The sequence below is a fragment of the Aureobasidium namibiae genome (assembly GCF_000721765.1).
Source record: "Aureobasidium namibiae CBS 147.97 unplaced genomic scaffold scaffold_18, whole genome shotgun sequence".
Lineage (NCBI taxonomy): Eukaryota > Fungi > Ascomycota > Dothideomycetes > Dothideales > Saccotheciaceae > Aureobasidium > Aureobasidium namibiae.
The window spans coordinates 437897-452282 of NW_013581191.1; the positions used below are offsets into that span (position 1 = coordinate 437897).

Below are 14386 nucleotides of genomic sequence, written 5' to 3' on the forward strand. Positions count from 1 at the left end.
GCTTGGAAAGACAGGCGCGACTTGCTGCTGCTTCCTTCCGCGAAGGCTCGCAGCAGCGCAACCATCGCCACTTCCTCAACTTCAAATGCACAAAGTTTAATCGGACACCAACCTCCAATACTTTTCTCCTCCCTATCTATCGTCACCATGATCAAAAACATCCGCCATGATCAAACTAGCGAAGTCCACAGCGACGGTGCAGCCACGCGGCACACCGCTTTGCTCTACTTCCCTCAAGAGGATCGAGAGACCCAGACCTCCGCTTGAGCATCACGCAATCGTGCTCTGCTTCTGCGTCGTGAGTCGTGGGGTGTAACGTGAAGAAGCGGGTTTCCCGAGCCTGTTGGACGGACAAATGTTTGAGATGGTGGGTGTGCTGATGGTGACGAAGATGAGAGAAGTATATATGTCGAGGTCGTCAATAATGTACTGCCGACGTTGCGAGTCCAGGGCTACCTTTGTTTCATCTCTGATCCCGTTTGCCTCACATCTTATCAGTCTGGGCCACCTGTCTCCCGTTTTTTTGAACGTCTGAAGACCGCGGTGCTGCTTTGACGACATGCCCGGCTGGCACTTCCTCATGTCCTTCCACGGCCGACATTTTGCCTGTCTCTTGCTTCTCAATCACCGAACCGCCATATTCCGCGAGACAATACATGACAGGTCTGGTCTCTGCACAGATCTCCATCTTCTTTTCCCAGTAATCCATCACCTGCATACATCCAACTAGCTGCATGAGAAACTGTGGTTCATCCTTATGAGCTCTATCATGATGCTTCCTGGCATTTTCGGCACTCGTGTGCTGCATCTCCCAGCAAGCTTCCATCACTCGCAGACTGGCCTTCGTTGACTTGTGAGCGATTACGTCTGCAAAGTATTGACAATGAAAAGCGATTTCCGGGGCACAGATCTTGCTCACGGGATCCTTTGGTGTGATTCTGTCGTCGCAAGGCGAGGTGCCGAGGAGAATTGCAAGCTCAGGCATACTACCCACAACATATGCTTCTAGAGCTGCTGGGAGGAAGTATGCTGATTCCAGGGGTAGGATGAAGCCGTATCTGCTGTCGAGAATGTCTTTTGCATCGGTGACGTATGAGCCCAGTGTTGACGTGATGGCGAAACTGATGGTTGAATTGATTGGTAGGTAGTGGCAACGGATGGAGATCCATGCGACCAGAGCCTGGAAAATCCAGAGTCGTGCGTTCGTGCGCAGGAAGAAGGTTGGGATTTGCATCGTGTCTGGCTTTCCAAGTGTGTTATCTTTGTTGATTATCGAAGATGTGCCAACGACCTTCTTTGATGCGACTTTCGAAAAAAAAAAAAATCACGGAAAGGTTGAACAATGCTTCTTTGGTCAAAATGGGCTCAAGTGGCAGTTTATGTGGCTTTGGTTTTTAGGTTCCATTGAGAATTAAGATGAGGCAGAGGCAGCGTTTCGAGACTGAGTCTCTTTGTGGCCTCTGCTGCCTGCGGGAAGGATTCACACATGACCAGAGTTCGGGAATCACGGCATACCTTCTGTTTGACCACAGTCTCGGTGTGCCTATCTAGAAGTCTGTCTTTGAGGTGTTATGGCCATAACCATCGTGGAGCAGTATAAGTACCACAAGAATTCAGGCTAGACCCTCTAAACCACTCACACGAAGCTATAAATGGACTCAGTCCAGCGTGTGGTGGATACAGTCGCCTGGAAACAAAGAGCAGGGTCGTACCTCACACGAGTACGACTTCGACACACAAAGAATTCGTTCGCACCATGTCCCACGGGGCGTGTTTCAAGATGACCTGCGACCTGAGCTCCGCACACGACAACTATTGCCTAGGCATTGATGGACTTGAACAGGATCTTGAATGACAAAAAGAAGTGCGAGGAGAGCAAAAAGTTTTATGTGTATCGTCAAGAAGGTGTCATGTTTATATACAAGTACAAAAGGTTTTCGTTCGGCTTCTTTTTTCTCGTCAAGATGCTGGTGAAGGGTGAGAAATGGAGGTGGTCGTGTCTAGTAATACAAGGGTAGGGCCGTAAAGGGTAGCGTGGCTCGCGCCAGCAGAACCCACGATCTCTCAAGAGAGAAGAAAGTGGCTCTCATATGAGAAGGGTCGTAAGAAGGAGTGGGAGTTGAAAATGCTTCCCAAAGCAAAAAGGGCCAACAAATCTTTTGGGTACGGTCCGGCAAACATAATTGCATAAACGCTTTTTCCGAGCTCAAACAAGGTGGTGATGAAAAAGATGGCAATGATACGAGATGGGTGGAGAGGAGGTGTGAGGAGTGTTCAGTAAGCGTCCAAGAGGCACTCAAGTTCGTCGAGGTCAATGTTCTCGGGGCTGCGGAAGTCATTCCACATGTCCATTGCGTCGTCGTCCTGGTCGTCCAAAGACATTGCGTCGATTGAGACTCTCTTTTCGGTGTTCCACTCCTGAGCCTGCTGTGTCTTGAGATCATAGAAACCTTGAGGTCTCAAGAGCGGGCTGCTCAGGTCGTAGAGAGTGCTCACGGATGAGGAAAGGTGGTCCTGACCATCGAAAAGATCATCGGTGGGTTGAACGGTGCTTTGGTCCGATTCGACCGACATGGCAATTGTCTCGGAAGCCTCAACCTTGATGGGCTTGGTGATGATTTCCTGGCTAGCGCGACGAAGCTCTTGCAGGGCGTTTGCGGTCTGCTTGAAATCGCGTTCCTCACGCTCAAGAGGAGGGCTATCGGCACGGCGGTTGTGAGCCAGGTTGGAGGTGGTGGGAGGGTGGTCGCGCGAGAGCGAATGACGAGGGTGGAAGGTGGAGCCAATGTCACCGTGAGGTGGCTCGTCGAGTTCGGGGCTGGACAGATCGACTTCGGGAGAAAGCGAGGCGCGTGATCTGCTGTATTTCTCGTCCTCGTCGTCGGCGGCCGATGAAAGAGCAGGGGTGATGATGCGACGGGAGGCGGGGATGTCGTGGGATTGCGAAAGTTCAGGAATAGGTTGGTGGGGTTGAGTGGTCAAAAAATAGTACAATGGGCGGGGGTGGACTTGAGACTGGTACTTGGCCAGTGGACAAGGGCTGACAGCGGGCCAAGTGCGGTTGAGGTAGCTGGTGAGACGCGACGAAATCAGATTGGCAGGGTTGGCGGACCTATAGCGAAAGTCAGCGAGTGAAAACAGAGTAGAAGGCTGCTTATGCTTACTTCTCCACGGCACCTATGCAGTGACACAAGACTGCAGCCAGTTCCTTGACCAGATGTGGCCTGTTTGCCGTCTTTTCCAGCTGCTTGATGGTTGCGACGACAACATCGTCACTGATGCCTTCGGTGTCGATTGTATGCACTGTCTGGGTTCCAGGAGATGGCGGAGGAGTGTGTTCGGCCAGTCGTGATGGTGGCTCGGTACGGATGGTTAGAGTCTTTGTCTTTGGTGGGCTCATCAAAGCCGGAGGAGGGGATAGCGACTCGTGCGACCTCTTGGGCTTCTTGGTGACAGGCTCGTCATCGATGACCGTGGCTGGCGGCGAAGGATGGGATTGCGAAGAGGCGCGCGAGCGTTTGGGGACGGTAATACCGAGCTCGGAGAGGGAAAGCGACTTTCTCCTGGTGTTGTATGGCATGTTGGGCGGATGAATTGAGACGACGAGAGGGTTGTGCGGAGAGTGTACACAGAAGCTGGTTGTTTGGGCGTGTTCGGCGTTTCTGGGAAAATGTGGGCGAGCACGCGGATTGGAAGCTTGGGGCTGGGCGGTGATTGGTCGATCGGGGAATGGATAGTCAGCCTTGCTTATCTTCCAAAAAGTCGTCGAAGAATGTTGGTCGATGGATGAGTCGGGGTGAAGTGGCAGTTTGGAATGAGGATGGCGTGAATGATGCTGGCGACTGTTGCTCGAGGTGATGGAAGATGTTGGGATGTGTCTTTGGTGGGTGTTAGGGGTTCGCTCCAAAGCTCGCACGGATGCTCGCACTTTTGGCCAAGGGATGATGGCTCGGCTCGTGCTCACCAGGCGGTTGCGTCGGCGGCGAACGGATGTGCGTGCTAGAAGCTTTGGAGAGCTCTAGCCAGAAAAAATTCTTGTTTGATGTGCGTTGCTGGGCTGCCGTGACTCTGCACAATCCTGATAATTCTGCGACTGCGAAACGCTGTATCGTTGTGCGAAGTACCAGGTTATGGAAAAACGAAGTTGAGCAGAGGAAACATGGTCTCTCGATCTGGTCCGAGGCAGCAGCAAGGGACTTGGCGAATACGCACCTTCCACCGACCACCCAAAAGGCCACACCACTCCGTCTCCGACCATCGCGACTCTCGGCCGCTACACGTCCAGAAGCACCAACGTTATTTCTCCACTCAGCCCATCGTTGCTATCGGGCTGTGTTTCATTCGTTTCCATTGTTTGTTTGCGGCACTTGTCCACAGCTTGCAACCAGAGCTGGCCTCTTTGCAGAGCTGTTGCTTACACCTCTCCGTAGCTGCCACAATTTCTCTCATGTGAATTTCGAGACTTGAAACAGCATCCAACAGCTGCAGCTCTCTCCAGCCAATGACAAGCTGATCGACTTTACGTCGCACCAGCCATGCCCGCGTCGCAAGCTGCAGACGCGGAGCCATCCTTATCCAGCTGATCAACCAATCATCCTGCCTTTCGAGAAAAAGCACCTTCATGCCGCGGTACCCCTGATGCTCCAAAAGCTGTACCTCTCGTGTCTCTGACGTCGAGTCATGCATCATACCTCGCGTCAGCAAAATGCTCGGACTCTCTCCCATACCGTCTTCCGTCACGGAGCGCCGGATATCAGCTGTTTGTATCATCAACTTCATCTCCCTTACTGCATTGAATGTGCTGCCTCGTATCGATTCTGCGTCCAACTCACCCATCTCATCTCCACCCCAACACGTTTGCGCGATATCAATGGGCGAGTATTTACCTATCTACCATCTCACGGGGACCGTCACGGAAGCCCTGTCCCCCGCTGAGCCGGCTTGAACACAAATCCTTCGTTCATCAATCATCATGCTTCCCAGCTTCCAGCTCCTCACGAGTCACGCCTTTCACCTTTCTGCTTTTGCTTCTTTCCCAAGGTTGTGACTCCCTTTTCGTCTCCACCGAAGCCTGCCGTGCTCCGTCTTTTGTTTCTTGCACCCACGCATCGGGATTTCTTACCCCGTTTCTAGACGCTTTTGCTCGGTCTCCGCAATTGCCAATCGGGTGCATGCAACTAAATCGCGGGACTGTTGTTTGCTTCTTTTATCTCTTCTGCAGCAGCGCAGGGAAGTGTAACCTTAGTTCCTCCTACTGACACGCACGACGTCTTCCAGCCTTGTCAAACAAGTCAACAGGTGGAGATTGGCCAGGTGCATTGGGAAGAGCTGGCTGGCGTAGCTGCATACTGCAGCTTTACCTTGCCTGCTTTGTTTCTGCGACAGCGAGCTGTTATCTAAGCATGCGTACCCGTGTCTCAGACCAGAAATCTGGTTGACGTTCACGGTCCGCGCCGATCCATGTAGCTGCAATGCTGCCATGCGTGCCGATAAGCCAATGGCCATACGCACGAAGAAGGGGTGTCGAGGAAGGTCTAGGCTTACGAACTTTGCGATGACATTGACTTTATTGAGGAGGGGAAACATCACGACATGCCACCCTCTTGACGAGTGACTTCCAAGTTCCAACAAAGCGCGCTTTTGATCCTTTGCTCCTGCGATGCTTGCATCTTCTGCATCGGAGCATTCCCCGAAGGCGTTTATCTGCGTCCAGCTACGTTCAAACCTTCGAGGAGTCCATCCAGACCTCGAGCATGAATCTGTTCTCGTTGGAATGGTTGAAGGCTTCCAATATGGCGGGATGATGCCCTAGGCAGATTTGAGCCCGACCATCGAATCCTCGACTAACGATAGTTGCTTTTGCCTGTGGTACCACCTTTTTTTCGCTTTTTAAAGACGATGATTTTTGGACGCCGTTTGGTGGACAACGTCTTCCCTCGAGTATACTGCTTTAGGCAGTCGAACGGGTATCGGCGATACAGCGTCGGCTAAACAGTACAGGGTTGTGTCTGATCCAGAGTCAAGTGAAGGAGCTAAGCTTAACTTTGGACATCGGCTCCAAAAGCTTCAGCCCTTATCAGAAGCACATCTGTCTCCGAGCATGCGGCTCTGTTAGACATTCAGCTGTGAGAGCGCACAGAGTGGAGTTGAAGCAAAGATGAGCCCATCAGGAGTAGTGCATACTCAGCTGGTCAACACATGTCGCAACTCGCGCTACAAGCCCGATGAATTGTGCGAGTTCTTCACAGCTGGACATTCAACGACTTGGTAGACGACTCATGTGCTTGAGTATCAGCTACCCCTCACTTGGACATCCACGAAAGCCAACCTTGATGAGTCGTTTGAGTTTGGACCTGCTCCTCAAATTTCTCTCCGACTTGCTTTACTTTCTCGGTGAGGGTTTGTGTTACCGTTTTCGGTTTCAGCTCAAAGATCCAAACAGTTCCAAACTGTTTCCTACGTTCTTTGACGACCTCGAGGCCGCTCTCTTCGATGAGTTGGCCAATGTCTCTATTCCACCAGCAGCCGTGCTTATCAGCGTGCTGGGGTGCGTACATATCCAAGAGCTTGTTTAACCAACCGACATAGCTGCGACCATGTTCAAGGAGTAGAATCCTGGCGTCCGGGTTGGAGTGGTCCAGGTGTTTTGACAAGTTCTTGAGCAGCTCGACTGGCTGTGCTGTGCTACAGAGACCCATGGTTTGTACTATTGTGTCGTAGCCCTTGGTAAGGCCTGGTGTGAAGGTAGTGCCGCTCTTCTTCGTGTCCCCCTGAGTCGTTGGTGGTTCAGGCATGTCACCTATGCAATCGCCTTGAAGGAACCTGATGGGCACATCCTCAGCAACCTTGCCTGGGTCCAAGATGTTCCATTTCTTGCGTGCCTCTTCGACCATCTGAGGGCTGAGGTCAATCAGAGTCAAGCTCTTGATCTTGTCGAAGCCATAGTAGCCCAAATTCCTCGCAGTGCCGCAGCTGACCTCCAACACATGCCCCTTGACCATGGCAGACATTTGTTTCCGTGCTCTTATCACACCTCCAAGTCTCTCAGACAAGCCAACCTCAGCATCAAAACCTCCTGCTGTTGTATCGTAGACATTGGCGACGTCGCGTTGTGCGGAGGGCGAGTAGTCGGCTTCTACATCTTTTGACTTGTATAATGATACAGCAAGTCTAGACATGTAAAAAGCCATGCCAAAGGCACAGGCTCCCATGACATAGATGCCGATTCCTCGGGCTCCTCGCTGGAGCTTGACTCGGGATTGTGCATTTGCGGCGACGGGTTTGGAGGGGGTTATCGGTGTGCGTGGAGGCGGGGCCTTATACTCAAGGACCGGAGTCCTGGCATGGTAGGGACCTGGTTTCTTCGGTATGGCTCGCGGTACACCTCGAGGCATGGTGATGGAATGTCGAGTCCTTTGTGTGTTGACTCGAAAGGTTTTTGGCCGCAAACATGTGAGAGAGCTTCATGGAGAAGCTTTGACCGCTGCCGTGCTGCTTTGCCGACCACTTTCCCTTCTGTCTCTCTTTGATCAAAACTACCTATTCATGCAAAGAGTCAAGACTCGATTATCTTGCTGCACGGCACCGTACTGTACAAGCTCGCATACTTATGGTCAATAATGTAGCCAGCCCTGTACTGCAGGTCCGACATATTATAGCCACTTCTGCATTTCAAGATTGATCCCGCTTGAAGGCTGATTATACTATGGATACAGAGTACAGACACAGCATTGTTAATCACGATATTCCTAATCAAGAATCAAGCTGAACATTTTACGTTTGCTACTTGCCAGTGTCTAGACCTGAGCCATCTCCCGGCCTGCTTCAACCTCATGGTCGGGTCTTGCATCACGAATATTTATCCCAGTGCCCACCTGCTGGAGCGCGATAGCTACACCATCCACACTGCCACTCGCCGTCTGAGACGTAAGACTTGTGCAGAGTAAAGAACTGTCTGCAGTCCGGGCATCGGAGACGAAGACCTTCATGCCTTGGATCGCCTTCAGTATCCAGCCTTGCGACGACATGGGCCAAAAGTTCCACAGAAAGCTGTGGGGTGCGGTCGAGCATTTTAAAGAACTCGGAACCTTGGACCAGTTGCTTGATGTTGTGCTTGCAAGCTCTCTCGATATAGGCATGGAGCCAATGATCGCTTTCGTTCATCTGATAGGCTAATTCGATAGCCTTGTAGAAGTTGTCGCCGGAATATCCAAGCTCGATGTATTCGGAGAAGGTGATCAGAATGTCCCAAACCAACGACCAAACGCGGTACTTGTGTGCTAGTTTTTAGAGATCGTTGAGCTTCTTAGCGTCTTCATCCTCGGGATTAAAAAATTCTCCGACAAAAGTCGGTTCGTTATGCTGTTGATAGGGAGAGTGTGCGATGTAAGGCACTCCATACATGTATTTGATCAGCGCACGCATTGTTGCTGGATCATCGCCTTCGAGGATCAGTGGTCCTTCACCAACCTTTGCTCTCAGTAAGTCCCGTACCAGAAATATCGGCGATATTTGAAACACACCTGTGGTGAGCTTTGCAAAAGCTCTTTGAAATGCTCAGACCAGGTTTGGAGTATCTTCTTCTGCACATGGATTCGATCCTCGCCACATTGAAGCACAAGATCGGAATGTGCTTCCACGTCGAAGTATCTGATATCAGTTGTAAGACCGCTAGGCAATGAATTGCATTGTCACGGACATACCTTCGTAAATCAGTCGTGGGACGATCATAGGAGATGCGAATCGCGTAGTCAGGTGGCCACATCTCTCACCACCACCACGATAGTCTTGCGTCTGATTGTTTTGTGATTGGCAGAAGTATCACAGTTTCGATATAGACATGTAGTGATATGAGAAGAGGAACGGGCTGAGCAGTCGGGCGACGATTAAATGGTGTCGAGTTGCTTAGACCAGGTTACCTAGGAGCGGGGCTGATCGATTCCTCCACTCGGTGTCGACCTCGCGTGTCAATAGTATAGCCGTTTGTGCGCTACACTGCCATGCAGACTACCCGGAGTAGCAGATATGCACCGCCTCGCGCTATCTCAAATCGAACTCGCTCGTGAAGTCTTCAACATCACTCCCCAGATGAGAAACGACCCTATGCTGAAGACCCTATGCTGAAGATCAAATACTGAAGACCAAATGCTGAAGACCAAATGCTGATGACTAGGAACAATGTGTCTAGAACCGCTGGTCTTCGTATGTGTCCATTACCACACAGCAGACGCAATGGAGACAATACTCTCTGCTTGAGAGCTGAAGTCTCTGCGACGCATCTGAATGCCGACCATGACTTGCTACAATTAGAGATGGTAACCTTGCCAAAGCCTGGACAGAGATTCCTGATACTGTCAAGCTCGCAATACCAGGGCACTAGAAAGCATCTTCGTAAGACGTGTTTCTGCAGGATATAGAGAATGCTTGGGATAGCGGCGCAGCCTATGCATTCGGGCAGCCTGGTCGAATGTTTTGATATTGTCTTCGTGTATCGTTCGCTTCCAACATTGCTGTGGTTGGGGCGATGATCATGCGCCATGACCCAATTCGTCTCGTCTTTTGGCAATGTCTTTGAAGGTGGTGAGATCTTCATAACCTCTGGGCATGGCTTCTCTGCAGTTCGTTTGTGGAACGTAACAGCTGTTACACAACCAAGAGTCGGCGTCTGCCGTTGAGGACGACTGAATCTGCTTCCACCACAATTTGCGTCCTCCCTTTACCGTCCACTTGCAACCCTCGCAGTAGTGCTCCACCCGCTTGTTGTAGTAGACAGGCCGATGCGATTTCCATGGCAGATCGCCGAACCACGCGGACCTGCGAGACCAATCCGTCATGGACACAAGAAAAACGACACGTTCTTTCCCCCTGTTGACGGCGTGGTGGAATCTAGATCTCTCTAGTTCTTTTGCGTGGTTCGCTGGATCCTGAAGCCATTTTTGTCTGGCCTCAGCCCTCGAGTCCAGCAGCCGCCTATAAGCCACTGGATCTTCCGAGCGTCTCCTGGCCGTGTAGGCATTGTGTTTGTCCAGTTTCTGCCTGTAAGCCTCAGGATCCTTCTCGCGTAGCCTGACGTAATCCCCCTTCTCGTGTACGGCATGGTAGACAGAAAAATACCGTGAGAATAAGGGAGTCGATGCTGGCTCTGGTGCGCGAACCAATACGCGTAATATCGAATTCATGGTGATGTTTATGGAATGCGCTGACCTGGATTGAGAGGTACAAAGATATGCAAGACGCCAGATATCAAAATGAGTTCCTGTGGAAAAACACGCTAACCACTTTGAGAGCAAAGCGCTTGCATCTTCAATTTTCACACCAAGTCATCTTACATTCAGGTAACACAAGCACAAGTGAATGCACAGAATCTACACAATGCAGATTCATACCAGCACTTCCCAAAACCAAGCACCATGACTCTGCTACCAAAAAGCCATATGACGACCACCCTCGACCGCTTTTCGCACAGGGAAGGTCAAAACCGACGACCCACCGAAGCCATGGCCACAACACGTGAATTCCTCCACCCCGGTCTCGGCCAGACATGCTCTAGGACGCTTATCGGCGGGAAGAGCGGAGGTCGATGGGAAGGAAAGAGCATGTTTAATCTGTTCCTGGGCGACTGATGTAAAGAAATTTTGTAGGCATGCAGTTGTAAGTCTAGTATCCTCCGTAGAGCATACTGACCGATTCCTTCTGCTCCTCTCGCCTCGCTCAATTCCTCCCTACTATCTATCTCGAGTCCTTCGACTTTTACTTTCCCGTATATTTCTTAAAGCCGAGCAAAGAGAAGGAACGAGGGAACACCATGGCAGCACCTTCCCAAGAAATCCCCAAGTCGGTCTTGATCCTGGGCTCTGGAGTCTTTGGCTTGAGCACCGCATACAGTCTCTCGCAAAACCCCAAATTCGCCAATACATCTATTACACTCGTCGACCGCAGTGCGTTCCCTGCTCCCGATGGTGCAAGTATAGACAGCAGTCGCATCGTGCGTCCCGACTATGCAGATCTTCCTTACGCCCGTCTGGCCATCGAAGCCCAAGCACGCTGGAGGAACGAGTGGTGGGGACAGCAAGATGTATACCATGAGCCTGGTCTTGCAGTTGTAGTCAACAAGGACGAATCCGACAACGGCAATGGCGACCTGGGCAGAAAGTACATGAGAGACAGTATGGCCAATGTGGAGCGCTGCGGACTCAAGCCAGGCAAGCAGAGCGAGGGTGGTGAAATCGAAGAGATGGAGACACAAGGGGATATCAGGAATATCTTCAGGGATCACACGAACGCGGCTCAAGAGACTGTTGCTGCCGCTGCTGCAGCGACGGGCAAAGGCGGCTCTTCAGTGGGCGACTTTGGCTATGTGAACTGGAGATCTGGATGGGCAGATGCTGAGAAGGGTATGCGTGTGCTGCGCGCCAGAGTCGAAGAGACGAATCGCGTACACTTCCTGCACGCGTCAGTATCCCGCCTACAATTCAGCAACGACGCCGTCACCGGCTGCGAGACAGACGACGGCAGAGTTCTGACCGCAGACCTCGTCGTCTTGGCCACCGGAGCCTGGACGCCAGCCCTCCTCGACCTTCGCGGCCGCTGCAGTGCAACAGGCCAAATAATCGCCTACATCCAAATCAGCGACGCCGAGCAAAAAGCACTCGGAGGTAGACCAACACTGCTCAACGAAAGCAGCGGCCTCTTCATCATCCCACCAATCAACAACGTCCTCAAGATCGCTCGCCACGGCTACGGCTACTGCAACCCCGTCAACATCCCACACCCTGAAGACCCTTCAGCAAAAAACATTACTGTGTCTCTGCCACGCACACACATCTCACACCCTGGCCTCGAGATCCCAGACGAAGGCAAGAAAGCCCTCCGCTCTTTCCTCTCAGCCGTATACCCCTCGCTCGGCTCCCGCCCATTCATCTCCACACGCATATGCTGGTACACAGACACCCCTCGCGGCGACTGGCTGCTCTCCTACCACCCAACCTACAAAAATCTGTTCGTAGCCACCGGCGGTAGTGGCCACGCATACAAGTTTTTGCCAGTGGTGGGTGACAAGATAGTAGATTGCTTGATGGGTAACCCGCCTGCAGAGTTCAAGGATAAATGGGCATGGCCTGAGCGTGATTTGGAAGATCAGGTGTGGACTAAGGATTGGAGGGGTGGTGTCAAGGGTATGGTGTTGGAGGAAGAATTGAAGAAGGGTGAGAACAAGGCTAGACTGTAGAAACGTTTGTGTTTATGGCTACAGATTAATATGTTTCGCTGGTGAAAGGTAATGTTCATGTCTCACATAGAGTATACAGAATATAGTCTACTAGCTACTCCAGAATCAGTTCAAACAATCTGATCCTCGTGTGCAAGAGATGGCATTGATGATTACAGACGTGAGCCCATCCTAAACCCGAGGAGGCTGATCGAAACACACAGATGGAAGAGCATACAAAGACGTGGAAGACTTGACCACGTAGTGGAAGACATCAAGTATGAGATGAGACACAGACGGAACAAGCAGCGTCACAAGAATCCATCGAAGCGAGGCATTTAGATGAGTTTCGAGATGTTTTTGTGATGACATTAAGAGGAAGCTATGTACCTCAAGCCACATTATCTATGCTTTGCAAGTAATGGCAACTAGGGGTGGGTGGCGCGCGAGAGGTCGCAACGTGGTCCATCATTTCCTTTGCATTCCTCAGGCACACGAGCAGAAATGCCCGTGCCATCAGCCATCACTTCTTCGCTCCAATCTTTCGTCCGCCTGTCTGTCCATTCTCCTCTCCATAGTATCTTTTTTTTTCATTACTGTTTCTTGTAACCACATGAGAAAGTGGCATTCCAAATGTGCAAGAAAAAAGGGAAGAGGCATAACAACGCCAGTGAGAAGTGGTCATCGCTTTCATGTCTTGGTCGTGTGGTATTGGAAAAGAAAGAGAAGACCACGGAGCATGTGAAAGACAACCACACCTCTTTGCTGAAGTACCGACCCGACGAGGGACTTTGAGAATTGCCGTCCGAAAGTAGAAAAAGCCTTGATGCTCAAAGCTTTGAAAAGAAACCGGAACACCGCGCCATGCAATTGCAGAAAAGGGAAGAGAAGGATGTGTCAAGATGCGAGTAATAGTGCTCAGGACACATCGACTGAGGTTGGCAAGACCTCATAGTGGTGATAATACATCCGAGGATGGAGGCTGTTGTTACAAGTGCCAGAAGAGGGTGGTTGTTTAGCTTGGTTATTTGTTTGCTCCGATTATAGCTCGTGGCTTTGGTGCAATGATATGGTATTGACTTAGGCCTTGCGAAAGTCGGACAACACAGGGTAGATCATCTCGAAGGCTTGGTAGATTTCTTCACGGACCTTGGCGCCGGTGAGAACGATCTTGCCAGAGACGAAAATGAGAAGCACCTGAGAGACGTTAGTACAACAAGCAACACACAATCACTATGAGAAGGCACGAACGATCTTGGGCTTCATCATTCTGTAGATGAGACCAGGGAAAAGCTCAGGCTCGTAAGAGCTGAACATGTGATGGCGTGCGGCAAGACCTTCCAGACGGATAGGGAACTTGATGTCGCAGGAGCCGACAATGTTCTGAATCTTGAAGTCGGTGAACTTGGCGTTGAAGCCGAGCTTCTGGATGATACGAGCATACTTGCGAGAAGCGAGCTTCGAGTCGTCTTCAGACTTGGCACCAGTAACGACCATCTTGCCAGAGGCGAAGATCAGAGCGGTGGTCTTGGGCTCGCGGATACGCATGATGACAGCGGCGAAACGCTTGGGGTTGTACTCTGCATTACGAGCGTGGAGGGCAATCGTCTTCAAGTCGAGTCTGCAGTCAAGGTTCACCGTGGCGACAATGTTCCTTTGAAAGCGCGAAATGTCAACAACATGCCAACAACAAAACGTTGCAACACGAAGATACTCACTGCAATGTAGGCACAATGCCACTGACACCCTGACCAGCGCCAGGCGTAGCAGCAGGAGTCGCGGGAGTCACCCCGGCGCCCTGTTGAGCGGCGACTGCCTGCTGGCCCTGAGGCTGAGAAGTGTTGCCGTACCCGTATGCGCCGTTTGTCTGCGAGGTCTGCTGTCCATCTTTCTCAGATGAAGGTGGGGTGAGATCACCGGCGCCACCTGGGAAGGACAAAGAGCCGGGTGCGGTGAAGTTCTTGGCCTGAGCGGCGGTCGAGGGGTGCGTGATGACAGTCTCCATGATTGCGGTGAGCTGTGGATAGGACGACGACGGAGTGTGGTAAGGCAGTCTGAAGCGAACTGATGTCAGGATTGGAATTCTTTGAAGTTTATCTTGGATAATTATGCGACAGGAGAGTTGCGAAGAGAGGAAAAGCGATGCGCGCAAGCGACGACGACCTTGGGTGAAGGTGCAGA

The 14386-nt window shown here is 51.4% G+C and overlaps 8 protein-coding genes across 8 annotated transcripts; 1 reads left to right on the forward strand and 7 right to left on the reverse strand.

Annotated features, from left to right (window-relative positions):
- Positions 1-484: 484 nt before the first annotated feature.
- On the reverse strand, positions 485-1234 carry M436DRAFT_75750 (uncharacterized protein; the record flags this gene model as incomplete). The annotated part of the gene is made up of 1 exon (XM_013568768.1): positions 485-1234. The coding sequence occupies one exon, from the start codon at positions 1232-1234 to the stop codon at positions 485-487; it is 750 nt and encodes a 249-aa protein (XP_013424222.1).
- Positions 1235-2274: 1040 nt separating this feature from the next.
- M436DRAFT_54902 (uncharacterized protein) lies at positions 2275-3580 on the reverse strand (the record flags this gene model as incomplete). The annotated part of the gene is made up of 2 exons (XM_013568630.1): positions 2275-3112; positions 3165-3580. 2 exons carry the CDS (start codon positions 3578-3580, stop codon positions 2275-2277), a joined length of 1254 nt encoding a protein of 417 aa, XP_013424084.1.
- Positions 3581-4308: 728 nt separating this feature from the next.
- M436DRAFT_66850 (uncharacterized protein) lies at positions 4309-4836 on the reverse strand (the record flags this gene model as incomplete). Its single annotated transcript, XM_013568694.1, has 2 exons — positions 4309-4757; positions 4833-4836. 2 exons carry the CDS (start codon positions 4834-4836, stop codon positions 4309-4311), a joined length of 453 nt encoding a protein of 150 aa, XP_013424148.1.
- Positions 4837-6416: 1580 nt separating this feature from the next.
- Positions 6417-7127, reverse strand: M436DRAFT_20970 (S-adenosyl-L-methionine-dependent methyltransferase; the record flags this gene model as incomplete). The annotated part of the gene is made up of 1 exon (XM_013568569.1): positions 6417-7127. A coding segment is annotated over one exon (711 nt), but the record flags the coding sequence as incomplete, so codon positions are not given.
- Positions 7128-8286: 1159 nt separating this feature from the next.
- Positions 8287-8764, reverse strand: M436DRAFT_85058 (uncharacterized protein; the record flags this gene model as incomplete). The annotated part of the gene is made up of 3 exons (XM_013568769.1): positions 8287-8469; positions 8523-8649; positions 8703-8764. The coding sequence occupies 3 exons, from the start codon at positions 8762-8764 to the stop codon at positions 8287-8289; spliced, it is 372 nt and encodes a 123-aa protein (XP_013424223.1).
- Positions 8765-9527: 763 nt separating this feature from the next.
- M436DRAFT_75753 (uncharacterized protein) lies at positions 9528-10178 on the reverse strand (the record flags this gene model as incomplete). Its single annotated transcript, XM_013568770.1, has 1 exon — positions 9528-10178. One exon carries the CDS (start codon positions 10176-10178, stop codon positions 9528-9530), a length of 651 nt encoding a protein of 216 aa, XP_013424224.1.
- A 626-nt stretch (positions 10179-10804) lies between these two features.
- On the forward strand, positions 10805-12226 carry M436DRAFT_75754 (FAD dependent oxidoreductase; the record flags this gene model as incomplete). The annotated part of the gene is made up of 2 exons (XM_013568771.1): positions 10805-11219; positions 11316-12226. The coding sequence occupies 2 exons, from the start codon at positions 10805-10807 to the stop codon at positions 12224-12226; spliced, it is 1326 nt and encodes a 441-aa protein (XP_013424225.1).
- Positions 12227-13285: 1059 nt separating this feature from the next.
- Positions 13286-14210, reverse strand: M436DRAFT_75755 (putative RNA polymerase I and III transcription factor complex component Tbp; the record flags this gene model as incomplete). Its single annotated transcript, XM_013568772.1, has 3 exons — positions 13286-13402; positions 13457-13859; positions 13924-14210. The coding sequence occupies 3 exons, from the start codon at positions 14208-14210 to the stop codon at positions 13286-13288; spliced, it is 807 nt and encodes a 268-aa protein (XP_013424226.1).
- Between the last annotated feature and the right edge of the window lie 176 nt (positions 14211-14386).